General features: G+C 48.9%; 1 protein-coding gene across 3 annotated transcripts in view; it reads right to left on the minus strand.

Moving 5' to 3' along the window:
* Window positions 1–21,384, minus strand: part of LOC309415755 (E3 ubiquitin-protein ligase NEDD4-like) — a gene marked incomplete at both ends in the record, with an annotated part of 209,308 nt that extends 187,924 nt beyond the window's left edge. For all 3 annotated transcript variants that reach the window (XM_082013361.1, XM_082013360.1, XM_082013359.1), the window contains one exon: window positions 21,337–21,384. In XM_082013361.1, the coding sequence (XP_081869487.1) occupies window positions 21,337–21,384 (48 nt within the window). The remainder of the gene's footprint in view (window positions 1–21,336) is intronic.
* Between the last annotated feature and the right edge of the window lie 1,033 nt (window positions 21,385–22,417).

Raw genomic sequence — 22,417 nt, forward strand, 5'->3', positions numbered from 1 at the left:
AACTGCTGGTAAGGAACTTATGACACTAAGAAAAGTGCTAAATCGGTCAGCAAAAAGAGTCGGGTGAAGTTGACAGGCATCAGCAGTGCTGCGAGGCAAACAAAATAAAACCATCCCTCCTTTATCTCTTCTTTCCCCTCCACCACACCTGTCCAAAGCTAACTAAAAGCAGCTTTAAGGTGTTGCTCAAAGGAACCCCAAAACTTAGGAAATGCACAGGTTACCCACAAAAACAGACTGCCATGGCCCTAGCGTAGAACCGGAACCATCAGTAAGGGAACAAAGCTGTAGGATGTTCAGAGATGCCATCACGAGGGGCTACAAAGTAAAAAATTCCTAAAATAATGCCCAGGCAGTGCTAGTGCACAATACTAGGGTAACCCATTTTGTTTCTTAAGACTTTAAAGAATCATAAAATAGTTTAGGTTGGAAGGACCCTTTAATGGTCACGAAGTCCAACCCCCTGCCATGAGCAGGGACATCTTCAACTACATCAGGTTGCTCAGAGCCCCGTCCAACCTGACCTGGGATGTTTCCAGGGATGGGGCAGCTACCACCTCTCTGGGAAACCTGGGCCTGTTTAGACGGACTGTGTTAAAACACCTAACGCAAAATAAAAATGAGGGTGGCTGTGCTGAGATTTATTTGGCAAGCAGAAAGTTTGGTGGAAAAAGGAAAAAAAAATCATAATTGCTTCCCAGAATTGCTATACAATCCAGGTAACTTCCCGTTCCCAGTTGAATACAACCCAGACCACAACAATCATCCCCAAAGCAATAGCATTCTCACAGTTTCTAACAGAGGATTTAGTGGGGAGAACTAGACCGAACTGCACTACTAAGTCAAAGTCTGTTTACATAGTCTTTTGGGCTCTCCTCTCCTCCAAAGTTTCACAGGGAACTTTAGTGAGTGCTGAGTACTCACTTAAAAACATTCTCTCTGCATGCAAGATCTCCAATAAACACCACATACAACTCGCAAGCAGTTGCCAAGAAAATTCAGTTAAGGCAAGTATCTGAACATTTTGTCAAGCTTTTGGCTTTTTCATAAAACCCCCACAAAGCATCATGAAGAAATTTAGTTGAAGTTGTGTTTTGCAGGCAACGTTTCAAAAGACAAATTAACTGCAAACACCGAGAACATGAAAAGACTCAGCACTTTACCCTGTGTGTTCACTCACAAAAGAGTCCCATAGATGAATTTGCTAAAGCAACAGAGGGACTGGTGAAGATCCATCTTCTAAAATGAAAGCAACTTACGCACAATATACTTTCCCCAAGAGATCAAACTGATTTTGAGATCCCTAAGCTAACCTACACAGATACCAACAATTTACAAGCAAAAAGGAAGCTTTAACACATGAAAGACAGAAAAAAAGAAACAGAGTGGACTGAGTGCTCAAACTGTATATATTGGATTAAGCCTAACTGCAATTACCCCCAAAAGGTGCCCTCCACCACCATGCACTCTGAATACCTTACTTGCATCTGATCCACCACTCATCCAGGCACAGAGCAAGCCTGGTCAGGACATAAATTTGAGAGAAAAATCACAGAATCACTAAGGTTGGAAAGGACCTTCAAGATCATCAAGTCCAACCATTAACCCAACACCACCATGCCCACTGAACCATGACCCAAAGCACCACATCCACACGTTTTTTGAACACCTCCAGTGATGGTGACTCCACCACCTCCCTGGGCAGCCTGTTCCAATGCTTGACCACCCTCGCAGTAAAGAAATTTTTCCTAATATCCAATCTAAACCTCCCCTGGCGCAACTTGAGGCCATTTCCTCTCGTCCCATCACTATTTACTTGGGAGAAGAGACCAACACCCACCTCACCACAACCCCCTTTCAGGTAGCTGTAGAGAGCGATGAGGGCTCCCCTCAGCCTCCTCTTCTCCAGACTGAACACCCCCAGTTCCCTCAGCCGCTCCTCATCAGACTTGTGCTCCAGACCCCTCCCCAGCTCCGTTGCCCTTCTCTGGACACGCTCCAGCACCTCAACGTCCTTCTTGGAGTGAGGGGCCCAACACAGGACTCGAGGTGCGGCCTCACCAGGGCCAAGTACAGGGGCACGATCCCTGCCCTGCTCCTGCTGGCCACACCATTGCTGATACAGGCCAGGACGCTGTTGGTCGTCTTGGCCACCTGGGCACACTGCTGGCTCATGTTCAGCCAGCTGCCAACCAGCACCTCCAGGTCCTCTTCCGCTGGGCAGCTCTCCAGCCACTCCTGCCCAAGCCTGGAGCGTTGCAGGGGGTTGTTGTGACCCAAGAGCAGGATCCAGCACTTGGCCTTGTTAAATGTCATCCAGCTGGCCTCAGCCCATGGATCCAGCCTGTCCAGATCCCTCTGCAGAGCCTTCCTACCCTCCAGCAGATCAACACACCCACCCAACTTGGTGTCATCTGCACACTTACTGAGGGAGCACTCAACCCCCTCATCCAGATCATCGGTAAAGATATTGAACAAGACCGGCCCCAGAACCGAGCCCTGGGGAACACCACATGTGACTGGCTGCCAGCTGGATTTAACACCATTCACCACGACTCTCTGGGCTTGGCTGTCCAGCCAGTTCCTTACCCAGTGAAGAATAAACCTGTCTAAGCCACAAGCCACCAGTTTCTCCAGGAGAATGCTGTGTGAGACTCTGTCAAAGGCTTTACTAAAGTCCAGGTAGACAACATCCACAGCCTTTCCCTCATCCACTAGGCGGGTCACCTGGTCATAGAGGAGATCAGGTTGGTCAAGCAAGATCAAAAAAAAAAACCAAAACACTAAGCAACAAGAGAGGTTCATTTTCTGCCAGTTAAATTCACTGAGCTGACTAGGTTTGCTGCTCTTGTTCGCTACATCTGATGGAAGGGAAGGGGTCAAGTCAGATTAATCACTTCAGCATGACTCTATGCTGCAGTAACTTCATCCTTCGGCTTCTTGGTAGAAAACTGTAGTACACACCTTCTTACTGTATACAGAAGGGCAATAAAATAGTTTCAAAGGTTTGCTGAACACAAAAGCAAGTGTTTTGTGAATAGGTGAGCTTCACTTGCTCAAAAATTTGCAATTCTCAATCCAGTGTTGCATCAGACAACTAGGGGGAAAGGACGCGGTGGCAGCTACAGCAGAGCCATCTGCTCCAGTGGTGGTCTGCAGGCCCACAGCAGTAATTCCTAACCTAAGGAATCAGCCTGGCATCCAGGATTACCTAACATCTGCTGAATCTGGGCCTGCTTTCCAGCACAGGCTGCAGAGATAAGAGGAGCAGTCCCAGCCCTGGGCAGAGAAAAGACAGTAGTTTGTGTGGCACAAATCATAGCCTGTTTCATCAAGGGAGGCTTCACTACCATGCATGATCTGAAAAATCATTGGCTTAGAGAATCAGACTGCCAAAGAACAGCTCAATGAAGCAGGTATCATCAGAGATACTCTCTATTCCTGAGCATTTTCACAGGGGGGGGAAAAAAAAACCACACACACAAAACTTTGATACCTATTCAAACTGGTGAACTCAGAGGGATGCTGTAGGGAGTGCCAGAGAGATCAGGCTGGAGGAAAGAGCACTAGAGGAAAAGTGCAAGTTCCTCCCATGTAACAAGTAACCACCAAGGAATGGGGAGATGACTAAAACAGAAAAAGTCACAGCACAATAGGTAGGTTGCCAAAGATGCAAGGCAGTAATGAGAGCAAGAAATTAACATTAGTCACTAAGCCTTCGGCCTTTTGCAACAACTTCGTCTTGTTTCATTTTGATCATCTCGGGGGAAGAAGCATGGCAGCTTTTTAGTGCAGTAATTTTCCAACTAGACCACACTTTATCCCAGCAGCAGCATGGCCAGAAGAACTACCACTAAATTGTAAGTCAGCTGAAATCAATGGAAGGCTCTCACAAGTAGTCTTTCCCAAGCCATTGCTTTAATGCAAAAGGGTAATTTTTATTTAATATTCTTTAAGAGTGCTGGACAACCCAGCCGACTGTTTCACTGGCCTGCAAAGTCTACTACTTAATTTGGTACTATCTTCTGATGGGAATATTAAAACATTTCTGCAACCATCAGCAGTAAAGTGCTATCCCTCATAACATTTTTAGCTCTCAAATATGGCCATCCTGTTAGTTCCTCACACAGCCTTCCCTCAAAACTGAGAAGTGAGGTCAGAAATCGTAAAAGATAATAGCATATCAATATAACCCGTCCTGTGCCCTCATATACCTCCTGCCTTTAATGCACCTTTGAGGTATTGAAAGCATTTATGGAATAGGGGGGGGTGAGGAGTGGTAATCTCTCCGTGAAGAAGCTTTTCTAAGGTAATGGCATAGTGCAGGTCATTCTCTGCTTCCATTCACCAACAACCGTGTCTTTCCATTTGACTGAAAGACTCTTGATAGTTCAAAAAGAAATCTCTCTAGTGTCAGTAAAACTGTGAGTATGTTTCAGTCTAAGCGACATAAGACTGACTTACACGAGGGCTTAAACCTCTTCTGAAAAGCACAATGAATACCACCATCTGAGAAGACATAAAAAGCACAGACTGCAACCAGAGATCAGACACGAAATGCAAAGGTCAAGAACTGCACCTTCCTCACGCACCAGTCCTTAACAGCAAAGGCCAGATACACTTACTCTTCAAGCGTATTTAACTAACTCGATGTTTAACACCGATCCCCAGCGACGTGGCGCGGAAGAGCACAGCCATCTGGCTTCGCAGGTAGCAGAAACGAGACCGTGATATCCAGCAGGAAGAAAAACAGAAACTGTCTCAAAACGAAAAAAGCTGTTGCTAGGCAAATGCAGGACTTATGTGAATGCCAGGGCAAGAAAAATTCAGGAAGTCCAGATAAGAGCTGTGAACAGCTTTCTCCACAGAGGCCCTGGATTTTCAGAGATACCACACTTACAAGGAACATAAAAACCACACAACACGTGTTCCTCACAATCAGCTCTTCCCCCCATGATCTGTCCTTACCGGCGGCAGCTCTCTGGCGAGGTAAGGAGCTCCCCGTGAGCAGTGCCCTCCGGCGCAGCCCCAGCTTGCCCAGAGGGACAGGGCGAGGGAACAGATCCCAGCGCTCAGGGGACAGCACGTCCCCATGGCGGTTCCAGCCTGCCCCCAGCTCCCCAACAACCCCAGGAGATAAGCCAGCAGAAGGAGCCTTGGAAAGCAAAGCCAGCCCCAGGACACAGCTGAAGACCGTTTGACCTCTTGACAGGAGCTACCACAGGTCAGACATCCAGCAGCACTGGCCTGGTGCCGGGCGGCAGCGGCATCACAGCCCCGACGTCCACCAGCCTCGGCATGCGACTCCAGGCTGGTGGACCTCAGCTGCAACACTGTCTCACCTCTCCACTAAACATCAGGATGCCAAGCATTAAACACACCGAAACCACACAGTGCTAAAATTCGGGTTTCCACAGCAACACTAGCAATGACACACAGGGCTCCTGTAGTGCATTCCTGCGTTATTAAACACTATCGGCATGTGTATTCCAGCTTGCGCAGTTACGCCAGTTTGAGGACCCTAATTTCATTTTCCAAATGCTGCAGCCCTGGTGCTTGAAGTATACATCCTAAGCTGCCAAAAACCTGAAGGCGGTCACAGTGCTTCATGATGCCACTTATCAGTTACAGGCTGCAACAGTCACTTCACCACACAGGTTTGAACTCTCTCACACCGGGCTTGCTTCATGGGTTCACGGCTTTGCTTCTTGTGCAAGTTTTCGGAATTTGAAACAAAAACTCCATTTGTAGGAGTAGGGCACAGATAAGCGAGGGCAAGCAGCACACGGCAGTCGAGCCAGCTCGCAGGTAGCTGTGCGGCGCAGAACACACTCACACGGGTTACGGTTACCTGCACTGAATTACAGCTAATCGTCTCTCACTAGAGAGACATGAAGGAAAACAAACACAGTTACAAGCAGTTCTGAACTGAACTGACCAGACTTAAAATAAAAATCAGACTATATGACAGTAGCACAACGGATTAAAGGTAAATTTTCAGTGTCTGCAGGATGAGAGAACATAAACAGTTTTTGCTAGATCAATTCTAGCAAGAGTCAGGGACATTTCTTTAGTAACAGCGTCAATCAAAACACAGGGACTGAAGTCGTGACTGAAATGCTTAAAATATGCACCAGTTCCAACCCAAATTTTGGACAATATTCCAGGAAAGAAGTGACACAGGCAGGCACATGACATCAGATCGCCACAAGACTTGAAAACACGTCACCTACAAATTTTACCATTTTAACTCTGAGGACTTTGAGGCTGCTCGTTAACAGTTATGAAAGACCTGTGGCTTTGACAGCTTCGAGAAGGGGCTCTCCCAGGATCTTGCATTAAGAGCACGCAGGCATGTGGTGACAAATGACCTTGTAGGTAATCCATACCCAGCTTGTAACTGCTTAGCAGTAGTCCATTTTACAGCATCTGACTTTTCAACTACAATAGACACTAGTAAGACAAAAACAAAGCCTGACTGTACGTATGACCTCCGATACAACCACAGCATGTCCCCGGAAAACGCAGCTCTAACCTCATCCCCCAGCCCTGGCCCGACCTGGCAAGCCCAGCATCTGCAAGACAAGGAGGTCTGCTGTACGGTCCTTGCTGCATGCATCTCTCCTTCTTGGGAGTTCAAGAAGAGCGCAGCCACCACACTTGCAGGCACAGCCAGGCCTTCAACTAAATTACATACAAATGAAATCACATCCTCAAGTCAGGGGATGTGATTTCATTTCAACAAGAGCTTCTTTAGCATGCTAATTAGACCACAGAACGAGAATCTTTGTGGAAAGAGGCTGTCAGGTCAGCATCGTGAGGATAATTCCCTTTGTAAAATCAAAATAAAAAAATATCTATCTAATGTTACCTTTAAAAAAAGGGAGAGATTCATTTATGCTAACTGCCCATTATTTCTATTAAAGGCTGTTTTGAAATGCTACTGGCCTCCATGTTTATGTCTGGTTTTCAAACTTTTAGCCCAACCCTACTGCAGGCCAGGTTATGCCCATTTCTATTTCTGCCCAGCTCTCAAGTTGCTGTGGCACCAGCGAGCATCCACGCAGCTCTACCTGGAGCCCAGACACACCACTGGAGCTCCACCGGCTCCCTTGTGTGGTGCACAGACAGCCAGACTTCAGACCAGCTGGCTCAGGGCTCCCTCCAGTTGGGTCTTGGAAAGTGACTCCTCAACCTCTCTGTCCCAGTGCTGAATGATACTACAAACTGAGGGACGAATGCAGAGATATGTGGCAGGTAAAATACTCCGGACTTACTAAAGGTAACACCATACGAACACCACAGAGCATATTTCTTTGATGAGCTGCACAAAGTGTGTGTTGTAACTCTTACTCATCGAGACTTCAGTGAAGTGGCGATGACACAGCACAGCACAGACTACCGTTAGTTAAACAGCCAGTTATGGTCACGACCAGAAAGAAGCTTATGAGGAAGGCGAAACACCCGTGGTACTCTCAGGCTGACAACACCCTAGGAATATCTAGTTTTTAATGAGAATGCTCTTATACTTGTCTCCTACAAGCCTCTTGCCAAACAGAAGAGGATTAGTACCAGAACTGTGGGAGAGAACTAGCACAAGACCTAGTCAAGGAGATGACAATACAGTAGAAGAAAGCCCTCCAGATGGGTAGGACCATAAGGTTCAGAAGCAGGGAGGGACTACCAATGGAGAAGGTGGGAAATAAGACTCATCCTACTTACCGAGTTATCCTGTAAACCTCTGCTCAAACAGCATGTACCAGTGAGTCACTGTTAAGGACATTGTCAGGACACAGGTGTGTCACAGTATTGTTGAAGCCAGCCTATCCTGCAAGGGAAAACGAAACCGCAAAACTCCTTTGCACAAGAAACAGAAACGAGAAGTGCCTCCTTGGGCCAATGCCACGGCAGCAGGCATTATTCACCCACAAACCTGGCTGAACTTGTATGTTAATTTTTAGCATTATGTTTGTTATCTCCTACCTGGCCTCCAGGAGTTAACTTTTTTCTATAGACACCAGAAATGAGGAATAAAATATTAAGTGACAAGACTTGACCAGATGGAACCGAAACACAACTGACAGACAGCAAAGCTCTTTCTCCTGCCCATTCAACCACATGCCTCCACCAGAGACAACTGCAGACTGTATGACTGCATAGCAGGCAAATTCAACTCACTGGAACAGCAGAAAGCTCACCTGTCCTAAATTGTGATTAATTTTTAATCCTTTTTGGCTAAATTGCATCAATTTACCTTGCTATCAGAAGAGTGACAGCAGAAACAGCAGGGAGGGATCACAGCTGGAGCTAAGGAAGGGTAAGGGGAGTCCCCACTTAAAGTGCCATGAGATGTCAATTTAGCTCCTTTGAGGTACAAAATATAAATCACATCTTAAGAGCAACTATTTTTATCATAGTCAGGGAATGTCTCCTAACCATAAGGAAAATTCTACTCTTCAATCAGTAACTTAATGAGATTCAGTAAGTGTCCACAAGCTTAGGTAAGTAACTGTACCTCCACAATGCCTAGACTGTTTGTGCCTGGTTTAAGTATGTAGGTAGCCATTAAAAATTGTAAGATTCCCTACTCAGTACAAGGCAACGTAGGCTACTGATGCACTTCTTAAAAATACACAAAAAATACTTAGGTTTTGGCATTCCAGTAAGAAAAATTATAAACAACTAGAAAGCCACCCCAAAAGTTCTTGACACCTAGCACTTTGAGTGTTCCAAAGTTTACCAAGTGCCACTACAGACACCAGTAACAGGTTATGCCTGAGGACACGGAACATAAGCAGCGAGGCAGCTCCCTCACTGAGGCACACACCTTCTCAGGTGCTCCGCTTCTCAACTTGCCACTCCCTGTCCTCCTGCATCAGCCTTCTTGGCAAGCGCAGTGAAGTTTACCATCTCCTCAAGTGTCTACCTACTGATCCCTTTGTGGGTTAATTTTAGCATTAAGCCTACATTTTCAAAAGAGAGAGAGAAAAGCACAAACAAACAGAGCCAGGGAGGTGAGCCCAGTAATACTGAAACTTTAAAACAATGACAACAAGCATTACCAGAGCTATAAAATGAAATTGCATATACACCATTTACATATTCTGTACACTCTGCGGCTATCGTTTAGTTCACTAAAGCAAGACTTGTCCAAGCCAGAGTATTTTCAAGTTCTTCTGGCTCAACAGTTATAACCAGTGGATAAGCCAGTGTTTTATAATGCCTATAACATCATCTTACTAAATCAGAGGTTAAGCAGGCAAGTACATTGCTGCTTGCTCTTTCAAAAGCAGCAATTCTGTTGCTTTGTTTAATAAGGCTAATTCAGCATAAGCAGAAAGTACAGACACACAGTTTTATCCACACATCGTCTGTCCCTCTCACCACTCCCATCGTCATAAACATCATCACGGGCAAACTCAAGAAACCTTTATTTTCTCCTCTTGTTTGCTAGGGAGTTTCTAGGGAGTTCATCCCTCTAACATTCCCAGGAGACTACAGATGAGCTGTCTTTAGACAGACCTACCACAGATTTCATCAGCATCAGGATTCTAGGCAAAGCTTTGGATTCCTGAGACCCAGACAGCCAACTTAATAGCTCATGGCCACCAAACAACAGATATCCTGCCCTCCCTTCGCCGCCACCACCCCCCCAGCAGCTCCTGCCACATACCTCTGACTCCCATCGTCTCTCTGGCAGCTCCTGCAATTCAGCAGCCCAGCAAAGAGATGGGCAGCTGTACAAAATCACCAGTTTGTACGGGTTCATGGAAGGGCCCGAGCTGCACAAAAGCAAGCAGGAGCTCCCTTCCAGCAGCACAAATCCACTGGATTTGCGTTAAGCAGCCACCCCCTAAGGCCAGCAGCCCCCGCCCCTCTGCTGAAGGCAGGCGGAGCACGCCCCTGCCCTAATGCCCGGCCCCTCCCGGCCAAGGTCTCAGATGGCAGCGAGAGGCCCGTCTGCTGGAGGCCCTGGCCCCAGCGGGCCTGGCCCAGCAGCAGGCATCGGCGCAACGAGGGAGCCGTGGCCCACGGCCCCCTGCCCCGCGCCCAACCCATCGACCCAGGTGTCAGTTCATTTTCATGCACTGGGCTACAGGACCTCTTACAGGAGCAGCCAGTTCAGCTTCTTTTCTAGATGCCTGGGCTGCCTCCATCACTGACGGCCTCAGCCTGGCCTCCTCCCTCCCACCGCAGAACCTGACACTTCCCCACCAAAACCTGTGGAGACTTTCTCCTCCCCTCCCTTGGCAGAGTTGGCACGCTGGGACCACCTGGTCACCTCCCCTCCACCAATTCCTCACCACAAGAGGAAATTAGCATTTCTAACACCTTCGGGCTCTGTCATTTGACAGTTGAGTGAGGGCTGAAAAGCTTTAAAAATAATTTTGAACTTAGTAGCATCTCCAAGTGACACTCCATGATTTACGAGACCCACAAGGTCAGTGGGGACCTTGATCTCCGGGACCCTACAAGGCCACCCATCGAAACCTTTGCAAGAGGCACAACAGACCCCTCAAAGCTTCCAGGCTTTCTGGACATGAACAGCAGCTACCCTGCGACCCCCACGTAAAACTGCCCAACGGATCCAGCTCTGCTTCGCGGACCACTGGGCAGCAGCACCCAGGGAACCCGCCCACTCACCTCGTTCCACGGCAGACCTAGCTCACCTGGCAAGTCCCATCACAACGCTGCTCACCTCTGGGAGCTAGTCCAGGCTTGCGGCTTTAGTGGCAGAAGTTGGCAATTACAGAGCCAGAAGATCTACTGGCCCTTTCCACTTCGAATTCTAGAGATCTGTATTACATAAGGAATATCTAACATAAGGAATGTATATACTTTATATATATATATATATACATATAAAAAAAGGGGACAAACCTTTTAGCAGGGCCTGTTGCAACAGGACAAGGGGTAATGGTTTTAAACTAAAAGAGGGTAGAGTTCGACTAGCTATAAGGAAGAATTTTTTTATAATGAGGGTGGTGAGGCACCAGGTTGCTCAAAGAGGTTGTAGATGCCCCATCCCTGGAAATATTTAGAGCTGGGTTGGACGGGGCTCTGAGCACCCTGCTCTAGTTGAAGATTAAGGGGACTTGGACTAGATGGCCTTTGAAGGTCCCTTCCAACACAAACTCTTCTATGATAAGGAAATACACATATCAATATGAAAACCAGAAGGACACAAAAAGACATCCTTTAACTCACAGGTGTAATTCACAAGGTACAACTGGGTCAGCAAATGGCTTCCTCTACTGACTAAAAGCAAACACTAAAGAGAGTAAGATATAGGCAAAAACCTGGCAACATCAAAATGGTATTACTTCCAGCTTACAGGCTCAAGGGCATTTCAGAGACTGAATCTGTATTTCTGAGTTCAAAACCAAGAAGTGAGGCAATCTGTTTATAATAGAAAGTCAGTCATTTGTTTTTCTTCAGATTTTTTTTTTATTACTATTATTTCTTTCTGAACACAGCAGAATCAGGATCTGATGACTGCAAGACTATGGTTTCCATTACACACTGGCCAGAATACCCTACCAGTTGCTGGACATAAGGAAGAGTGGTGAAAACTAACAAGATCAACCAAGAGGTTTTGTTTTGGTTTTTTTAAGAAATAGATGGTCATTTATTAAGTTTCTTCAAATAGACAAAAAATTTCAGCAATATGTCTCTGCTTTCATTTAGCAGAAGAAATGACGCAAGATTTCATATAGACACACCAGAAGCTAGGAAGAAAAGAAGCCTGGCTGGTGTTCAGCAGAAAAAAGAAAATACTGAGAATGTGAAGCAATGTGTCTATTGTAATTTTCCAATCATTAAAAAGTTAAATACTTTTGCTGACTTATTTCAAAAGTTGATGACAGTTTGCATAAGCTACTCCAAGGCATGAAGACCTGATATTCTCTGTCTCTCATCGGAGGAACTGGATAAACAGAGGAGGAAGAGGACTGCAAGCAGAGCACAAAAAAAAAAAAATTCCTTTGGCTCTCCTCCCCTCAGTGCATCCCAATCTTCCTTGCTGTTAGTTTATCTTCCAGATCACTTCATTCTTGGAAGACACAACGCTGCTTCATCCTCCAAGGACCTTAAACACAACCCAGCCCACCCTGTAGGCACAGGGGAACAGAAGAGCAAAGCACCATTTCAGCTGCAATGACCATCTTACATGCACATGGACACCAACCAAGGCTTACGGAGCAGCGTGCTCAAGACCTCATGTCCAGTCTCACCAGGAAGAGGCCAGAAGCAGAGTTTTTCCCTGCTACAACAGTTACCAGGCAGACAGACAGATAAGGAGGAAGTCATCCCAGGATGCCTTCTACTGACACTTACTCATCAACTCCCATCTCTCCAAAATCCTGCCATGAACACAGTGTGATCATCTACATAAAGATGCTTTAAAAGAATAAGGCTTTGAACTGCTTTCACTTAAAAGCAAACACAGAAAAGCACGTATTTTATTAACATACTTCCATCCTCAAGGCTGATTATTAAAAACTGGCAATTGCCAAAGGAGAGAGGACAGCATGACTGTGCACTATTCCAAACGGTTTTGCTCTTCTCCAGCAGATAAACGACATTAAAAAAAAAAAAGAAAACCTGCCTTGACTTGGCATGACACCAATAAAACAACACTAATCCATGCAGTTAGGCACAAAAATAAGGTACTACAGCTTAATTGCAAAGTACAACTCATTCATGGAGTTATTCCTCATATCCTGCCAGTGTTCTCAGAATTGTAGATATTTCTTTTGATTACAGGCAAGGTTCCTAATTCCTAGAAATCAGGATTCTGACAAATATCTACATCCTGCCAGTGCACAGGAATTAAGGTTAAAAGAATGGAGGGAGGCAAAAATGAACAATTACAAATATACACATTGAGTTTGCTGCCCAGTTAAGACAGCACCCGGAAGACAGACATCAATTTTATGGATTTGTTTTCTTGGGGTTTGGGTTTGTTTTGGGGTGTTTTTTTAACTGTGCAGTTTAACCACATCTTTTATTTTAAAATTAATTACTAGTAAATTACTGCTGCTTTGCAGAAAACAATCCCTTTCCTACGGTTTTGGTTTTCTTCCTTCTTTATGGGAAGGGAGAGGAAAAGACAGAGGGAGCAGGGGAAGGGAAAGCTCCAGCATTAGGAACTCAGCAGTTTAAGAACCCCATGCTGGAAAGAGCTGCCATGACAGCGGGTTAAGTACTTCTGAAAGCTACACTTCTAGTCCCAGCTGAAGATAAAACCCCGGCAGGTTTTAATAATGAAATGGCAGCGGCTCAAGTCCCGAGTTGAGCCGAGCTGAGCATGCCAGCAGTAAAACCACATTCCTTTCTCCCAGTGATCAAGTCAGAGAAGTCACTCAACCTGCCACTGCATTCTTGCCCAGCTTACCGAAAATAACAGTGTTTACAAGATTACATTTCATTTCTTTCTAAAAGGGGACAGAACTGCCTAGCAGCATTTCTTTTACTGCTACAGTAAAACTCTCCTATTCAACACAATTAAACCAAAAAGGAAGTAGCAATGAAAGCAAAAGGTGAAGAAATTTATGAAAGTTAATGAGATTTTTCACCAAAATTTACAAAACTAAATCAAGCTACTGCTGCATATTGATACTCCATCCCTCACTGCTATTAAAAGACCTAGATGTTTCCAGCTCACTCAGAAAAGTCCCAGTTTATATGCCACAGAGTTTAATTAAGCAAGAGGTCTTGGCCCCATATAATCCTCTAGGACTAAGACGTTGTCAATTTAGCCTGATTCAGCTGAAATCAGTTAGCTGCCAAACAGGCTGCACCTACATCAGATCTTGCAACACTAGCACACAGCTGCTTCACATAGCCCCGCGGCAGATGCCTTGGTTTGGCTTCATGCAGCATGACCCACAAGTATGACATGAATAAAGATAATAGCACCAAGTCCCACAACCTCCAACATGGCCTCTAGATCTCACAGCACCTCTGGAGATAGTCCATCTTGCATAATGAGCTGTGTTTGGCTTAGAAAGGACAAATATTATAACCCCTTGAACCGCTCATTGTCTGAAGATGCAATTCCAACCCAGAAGCTGCAGTGGTGCACTCCTTCCCGTAATATCCCAAGATGTTAATTTTATTCCCTTCTGAAAGCTAAGCTCATTTGGCACAGAAAAGACATTGGACCTGGTGGAGCGGGTCCAGAGGAGGCCACCAAAATAATCAGAAGGATGGAACAGCTCTCCTGTGAGGACAGCCTGAGAGAGTTGGGGTGGTTGAGCCTGGAGAAGGCTCCGGGGAGACCTTCTTGCAATGTTGACAGTACTTAAAGGGGTCCTGTAAAAAAGATGGGGACAGACTTTTTAGCAGGGCCTATAGCGATAGGACAAGTGGTAATGGTTTTAAACTAAAAGAGGGCACATTTCGACTAGATCTAAAGGATGAAATTTTTCACACTGAGGGTGGTGAAACCCTGGCCCAGGTTGCCCTGAGAGGTGGTGGATGCTCCATCCCTGGAAACATCCCCGGTCAGGCTGGACAGGACTCTGAGCAAACGGATCTACTTGCAGATGTCCCTGCTCGTTGCCAAGGGGTTGGACTAGATGACCTTGAAAGGTCCCTTCCGACCCAAAGATTCTATGATATATCATGCCTAGTTTCAAAACAACAACAAAAAAACCCCTCTTTTCATTAAACATAACTCCCAGGGAAAGCTGTGCCCCTGGACTGAGAAGACTGCTGTGGCAGCAGAAAGGTTTTGCTCAACAAGTGTGGGGCTCACAGTCCATGTTTACTTCCCCGGAAAATGGCATCTGTGCAGAAACAGAAGATAACCTTGAGTTTACATTTACCATTACACAGTGCCCTCCAATGGCCAGCCCATAACATGGATCTTAAAAATACTAAACCCAACAAGATGCTTATCACCTCTTCCCCAACAGCAGCGTTTGGGCAGTAATGAAAGCAATGGCTGGAGTACCTGCAGCACCATCCCCACAAGACTGTGAAAAAACTGCTCACTTCACAAGAGAGCAGGGGCAGAGGGCAGACAGAGCTCTCTCTGAATGGGGGTATATATAAAACTAAGATTTCTTCACTCCCTCAGACCCACATTTTGATACAAACCACCTTAAAAATCTTTACACTTACTTTATATTAAAGCTAGGATTTACTTAGTGTCAGTAATAGTGGCCAAAATATGCTGCTAACTCATTAAAAGCAGGTTTAAGATGCAGGCTTTTATAAAAAAATCTATTGACCTACTGAGAACCACAGCCTATTAATTTTGTTATTCTACCATAACAAGTAGATATGCAAGCCCTTTCATTTATTAAATGCTTCCTTATCTGGACTTTTTAATCATCATTTAAAGTTGTACATGCTATCCCTGGGAAGCCAGTGCACTTAGAACCCATAAAACCAATTCAGATTTTTTTTTCCATTTAAAAAGTCAATAAAAAAGTTATTATTCTGAATTGCTTATCACTAAGACACTGTCTCACTGCTGTGACCAAGAGAGGCCCCTGCTCACGCTCTGATGAAAGAGTTATGCTTTTATATAACCAGAGTATTCAGAGCAGAAACAACAGACCACTCTTTCAAAGAGCCTGTGTTCAGAGCGTTGCTCACAAAAGGTGTTATCTTCTCAAGAACTCAAGGGGGTTTTCTACAGAAAAGCCTCCTGCTTCCTGTAAGCAGCAGGCTGACCTGGAGCTAGCGGAGCCAGACAATGCACCCAGAGGCCGGCTGGCCCCTTGCTCTGCCCTGCCCGTCTTCCACCTCACAGCTGAGGTTCAGCAGCGCTCGACAAGGACCCACAACTGCCTACAAGATACTTCTCCATCATGTCACCCGCAGCGACGCCCCGTGCCCTTTGAAAGGCACTCATCCAGCCAACGCTCTTCCAGTGCCACAACTCCCAGTCCTCCCTCCAGTCCTCCAGAGCTGCTCCAGGAGCCGAGCTGGGAACCAGTGTAACGAGGGGACACAGCTTAAAAGCCGGTTCTCAGACGCCTGTCCTGGCAGGGGCCCTGTGGGACGGCGTGGGCTCAGAAGGCCTTTGACCACACAACTGCAACACAGAAGCAAGATGAGCAGCCAGAGACAGCTTTTTTTTTTAATCATGACATATTACCTTAAATCTAATTACAACCATCTAGAACACAGGTGCTTCCTCCCAACAACTCACCACCAGGCTTATTTAAAAAAATTTATTATTTGCTTAAAATGCAAAGTGGAGATATCCAACACTAACTCCACTATGTCACTGCTTCGTCATCAAGTCAAGTAGGGGAGGAAAATTGAAGGCTTTTTCCCCAAGTAATTACTCAAGTTAATTGATAAGCAGTGCAATAATGTATTCCTTTTGAAGCCTTCGTAGCCCCATCTCACAGGCAGCACCGAAACACACACAGATGAACTTCATTAACACGACACGCAAGTGCAGGGAAAGAGACACCCTCAAGGGAGATCATGCCAGAGCAACAAACCCATCAGGAACATGTAAACACAAGACACAAAAGCCAACTTCCCACATGCCTCATTTTGAGGCAGTCCGCACAAAAAGAGAGTTTATCCCTTGTATTGCAGCCATGTTCCTTGCCACCTCATGGCCCAAGCTGTAGTTCACCATGACATCATTGTGGCAAATCTTCTTTTTATTCTTTACCCCAATGTTAGATAAAAGTATAGGTAAGTCTATACTTTACAGGAATCCATCCCATCTACAGGTACTACTTCCATCATACCTGAAAACTGTTTTTGCTTGTATTTACCAGAAGCGTGAGTCATTAAAAGCAGAGTGCTACAGAGGTTCCTGAGGTCTTGAAATCCTTCAGGATTCATGTCTAACATACAATGCTTTGCCCAGTACAGTGCACAAGAACCAAGATGACAAAAAAAGGTTAAGCTGCAGTGACTATATCCAGCACTATCCATTTCAAGGCATATGCAGTTATATCTCTCTCACGCATCAAGATATTTTCATGAACATAAGCTCCTTCTTGACAATCTCTAATGCATGACAAAATGTCATCTCAGTAGGAAGCTTGTAATTTCAGTTTATTCAGTCACAAGTCATGGAAGTTGAACAGAACTTGAAAAGAGAAGAATGTTGGAATTGGAGAGAGCAGTTTCATATACAAACCTCTTTTTTGCCTGTATTTTAAAATACAAAATGATACTCTTTCTTCAAGGATCTTTTTCTGAAGGCACATTATTTATTCAAACAAATGAGATACAAATTTTTCTTCCATCCAAGCACGCTGAGAAAGGGGAAGGGAACACTTGCAGAAACTTCCATTTTGTTTGGGACACGTTCAATTCAATTCAACTCTCAAGAACCCCAAACTGAAATGAATAAGAGGTGCACTTCTCCAAGGGACATGTTACTTCCTTTCTTCTTACGGGAGGCTGGGGGCGGAAATAAGGACGACTAAAAGTAAACATCAGTTTATGAGATTAATCCAGTAATTCCTAAAAATCAATGGTCCTGCTGTATTCAATGGTTCGGGAACTCCCCAAACAAACACACACCAGAAGCTGGGGGAAATCACTTACATCACTTGGGCTGGTGCTTACAGTTTCACTCCCTTTCTCTCCGCTCTTGGGGACAATGTTTGAAGACCTGTCACTGTTAACAACAGGAGCGTTTAACAAACAGCAGTATCACAAACCAAGCGTGTGCGCAATGGCTCCACAGCTTCGGTTGAAAGAAAGAGTGCTCTACGCAGGAACAAAAACATTTTCAGCTACTAAGGTGTGTAAGTTTTTAAATATACTTGTATTTAAAGATTGCATGAGAGCACCTAAGTTTCCAGTAGCCTATGTAAATATTATTTCACAGAATCACAGACTGGTTGAGGCTGGCAGGGACTTCTGGAGGTCATCCAGCCCAGCCCCCCTGCTCGAGCTAGAGACGGTTGCCCAGGAGCACGTCCAGATGGCTTCTGAATAGCTCCAAGGATGGAGACTCCACCACCTCTCCACCAACCTGTGCCAGTGCTAAAGTCACTCTCACAGTGAAAAACTCGTAGGAAGTGAATTGGATTTACGGCTAATTTTAACTAATAGATTAATCTAAAAATTTTTATAGCTTATATTTACAAAGAGGCAGAGTTAGGAGAACAATATTTGAAGAAAAATGCAGTCTCTGCCAGTGGCTAAATGCAATGGTTGGCTTGTTATCTGTGACTCAGTAAGTCCCTAAACTAGCGAGTGTCTTAACGCCTATCAGGGTATTTGAACAAAATAAGAACAGATGTCCATATTGAAGGTATCCACCAAGAATTACAGCTATTTACAGAGATTAATGTAGGCACAAACTCTGCAAACGCTTAATTTAAGACATGAAGTAGGCCTACTGACATGTACACCTACTGTGCAAGTAGAAATTAAGCCTATGCTTAATTATTTGTAAGAGATATTGCTATTTTTATGGGAAGCCATTAAGCAAGTTTAGCTTGTATTTAAATAACTACTTTTTCCAATCAGCAAGTGTGCTAGGACAGGTAGTCCTACACTACTAAGGTCTACTTAAAACACAAAGTAAACAACAGAACTGCAAACCGTATTTCAAACCAAGGTAGGAACAAAGAAAAATTAATAGCCTAAATATGTCTGCATACATGATTCAGCCTCTCAGGACTAGCAAAGAGATTTTGCTTTTCAAAACGAAAAGACAAGTCAAGTCCAAGCCAATGCTAATGGGAAGCCATTACCCACAACAGCCAATGTGCAATGAGACTGTAACCATACCTGCCTTTCTGAACCACTCTCTAGATTTACCTTTAATGAAGCTTACTTATAGCCGCCTTCCCGAGGGGCCTTCTCCTCCTTCAGTGCTTTCCTTTGCCCACACCTTTACCACAGACTCAACAACGGTTTGGGCTGCTGGCATATTGAAACTGCAGCCCATTGGGCTGTGTAATACCACCCATGTTCTTCCCCATGCCCTTCCTCACCCTGTCCCTTTTTCCTCTTTCTTCCACCCTGTTTCCATTTGCGGTCTCCTGTCGTATTTTTAGATGATCTGTCCTGTAAAGCATCCAGCACCCTCACAACCTACAGCAATACAGAAAAAAAAGAACAGGTCCACTGTTCCTCACAGGTAGGGTGGCTGCAGTCATCACTGCGTCCACGGCGTGGGACCGCCATGGGTCATCACGGGGAGACCAAAGGCTTCCTTTCCAGAGCAGTTGTTCTTCAAACAGCTTGATTACACCTTGGGAGGTGACAGACACCTCTTCTTACCTGGGCCACCACACTGACTGTTTAGCAGACCAGGTCCCCAGTACCAGCCGGGGATGTGAGAACCATTACAGTGACCGCCCTTACTCCCGTGAGATCCCTTCCCGCTCAGAGCCAAGGGGGAGAGCGGGGTGCTGAGCAGCACAGCCGGCAGCCGCGCTTCTCCGTCCAGTGGCTTCCTCCATGTATTCATCTCTCTTTAACATTCTGTGCAAGTACCAGCATATGTCGAGGAAGGAGGCAGGGACAAAAGACATCAGCGAGTACACACAGAACAAAAAAAAAGCTGCAACTAGACTTAGTATTATGTTCTCAGCCACCCATTCAGGACACGGCAGGATGGCTCATGGGCTAATACACTCAAAACCGTGAAAGCACGTAACCGCCACCCATCAAGTGTTTTGGGGTGCCTGTGCCAGCCTAGTCATTCCTTCAGCCCGTTCAGGCCCTCCGGGAGCAGGCAGGATCAGTGCAGGCCACCCAGTAGCAGGCCCGGGTCACCTGAAGGGTTGGGCACCCGGGAGCCGGCCAGAGCGAGCTGCCGCAGGGACTCCTGCGGCCTTGGGGGCTGCCAGATAGCCTTGTCCTCACAGGAAGGCTCATGGAAACAACCTGGGGAGGAGAAGATTCTCCTCCCATTTTGTGCTCGCTACCTGAAGCGCTCAAGGCTCCTGCAGTGTGCTCTCTTCTCCCCTACCTTCACACACATACAGAGCGTTTTAAATCAGACTGCTCTCGCAGCTTTGTAAATCAACAAAAGCCAAACTAACCACCCCGCTTTATAAAATACACCCACTCCAGCCACAGAACCTCCTTTCCAATCGGCATCAAACGGTACAGTCATCCAGAGCTGGTGCTGTTCAAATGCCGTAGGTAATAAAATTGTCTGACACCTTCTACCGTCAGAAGAATTTTGACGCCAGTTTCTTCTGTACCACAAAACGACAGGCAGAGAGCCACCCTTCATGTTTAGTCCCATAAACCCGGACGTAGCATTGCTCTAATTGTTATTATTTGCGCCTGTAAAAACCCAGCCCGGGCCAGCAAGACACCTGGTACCAACAGCGGGTACGCTGAAGTGACGGCAGCGATGCAGCTTGTCCCTTCGCTGATGCGTTCTTACACTGCCACTACGAAACCGGAGCGGGTGCCTCGCCAGGGGAGCGAGACAGGGAAGGGCACGAACTACCATTTTCAAGGTTCGCGAACGGCGAAGGGGGCTGTTGTGCTTACGGTATTTGATGTGTTCGCACCGCACGTGGTTCCGCAGAAGCCACCGGCCGGTAAGGCCAGAAGACAGCGACGAGCTATCGCGAGCCTTGCCCGACCTGGCGCGCTCCGGCCGCGCCCGACACCGGCTCCCCGCCACGACACGGGTGGGGGCCGCCGGGTGGGCCGCGCAGCTCCCTCCCTTTGAGCGCGGCTTGAGAGTGGCCTGGCCCCCGCCGTGGGCCTGCTCGCCGAGCCCGGCTACGAGGCGGCGGCCGCCTCTCGCCCACGGCACCTCGGTCGCCAGCCCCGGCTCTTTGTTCGCCACCAGCCCCCGCCTGAAGCGCCCCGCGCGCGCCGGGGCCAGTGGCGGCCGTGGCGACCCGGACAGCGGGCGAGGCTCTGCGGCGGGGGCTCAACGCCGAACGCCGGCCCTCGGCCCCGCGCAGGCCCCGGGGCTCCAGCTGCCCGCCCCCAGCCCGTCCCGGGGGGCTGCGGGCCGGGCCGGGCGGCGGCACCTGCCGGGGCTACGGGCGGCAGCAGCGGCGCTCGCCGGGACGGGGCGGCCGCTCGCCCCCCGCCTGCGCGCCCGCGGCTGCTGCCGGGCGGCGGCGCGGAGCCCCGCGGGGCGGGAGCGGGGCGGGCTCGCCGGACACCCTCCCGGACCGACCCTCGACCTTCGCCCGGCCGGCGGGGGCTGCCCGCTGGGGCCGGCTCCCCCCTGCCCCCCCTCCGCCGCCGCGCTCGGGGCGAGGGGCGCCGGCCAACCCGCGGCGGGCGGGCCTCCCCGCTCCCCGGCGCACCCCGGAACGGGCGCGCACACGTGCGCGAGCACACGCACACGGCCCCGGCCGACACCCCCCTGCGGAGGCTCCCGAGCCGCCCCCCGCCCCGACTGACCTCGTCCTCGGAGAGCCCGTAGACCGGCTCCACCGCCGCGGTCGCCATGGAGCCGCTGCGCGGGGCGTCCCGCTCGGCGCCGCTGCCGCCCGGCCCGGCCCAGGTGAGCCGAGGCTGCTGCTGCTGCTGCCGCCGCCTGCTGCCGGGGCTGCCGCCGCCCGCTGCCGCTGCTCCTCGCCCGCGGGGCGGCGGAAGGCGGCCGCCGGCGGGAAGGGGCCGGGGGCGGTGCCGCCCGGGGGCGGCGCTGGGGCCCGCCCGCGCTGCCGCCGCCGGCTCAGGCTGACGGCGGCCGCAGGGACCGGGAGCCCCGGCAGCGGCCCAGCGGGGCGGGGAGCGGAGCCGGGCAGGCCCAGCGGCGGAGGCGGCTGCCGGGGGCGGGCAGCCCCGCGGGGCCGGGCCGGGCCGATTCGCCGCCGCCCTCCCCCCGCCGGCACGCAGGGGCGGGGAGGAGGGGCGCGGAGCCGCACGCAGCGGCGCTCCCCTCCCCCCGCTCCCCCTCACAGGCCGCCGCCCCTCCCTTCGCGGGCGCGCGGAGCTGGCGCCCCCTGGCGGGCGGGAAAGGCGCCGCCGGCGTGTGAGGCGGGACCGCGCCCCCCCAACCCGCCCCGGGCGCCACCGCGGGTCGCGCACGCCCGTCCCCCGCCCCGGCGGGTCGGGGCGGCGGCGTCTCGCGTCCGTTCGCGCGAGTGCTGGGCACGGGGCCTCCCGGCGGGGGGTCACCGGGCAGAGGTTCCGTCAGCGAGGGGCGGACAAAGCGAGGGCAGCGCCGGGGACCGGGCCCTTCTCCCGCCTCTCCGCGGGCGGGACACGGAGCGGGAGGGCCCGGGCCGCGGGCGGCGGCAGGAGCCTCCCGGGGGCCGGGGGTGTTCGGCGAGTCCCGCCAGCGCGGGGCGGGCGGGGAAGGGCCCACGCCGCCCACCGGCCTCCGGCAGCGCCTGCCGTTCACCTGGGCGTCTCCGTCGCCCGGCGTCCTGTTCGTAAAATACCAAAATACTCTGGGCGTTGGGGGCCGGGTGGCTTCTGGGCAAAACCAACTCACGCTTCAGCTCCAAAGGCCGACCCCGTCCGCGCCCCTCCCCGC

The sequence above is a fragment of the Phaethon aethereus genome (assembly GCF_964289735.1).
Source record: "Phaethon aethereus genome assembly, chromosome: Z".
Lineage (NCBI taxonomy): Eukaryota > Metazoa > Chordata > Aves > Phaethontiformes > Phaethontidae > Phaethon > Phaethon aethereus.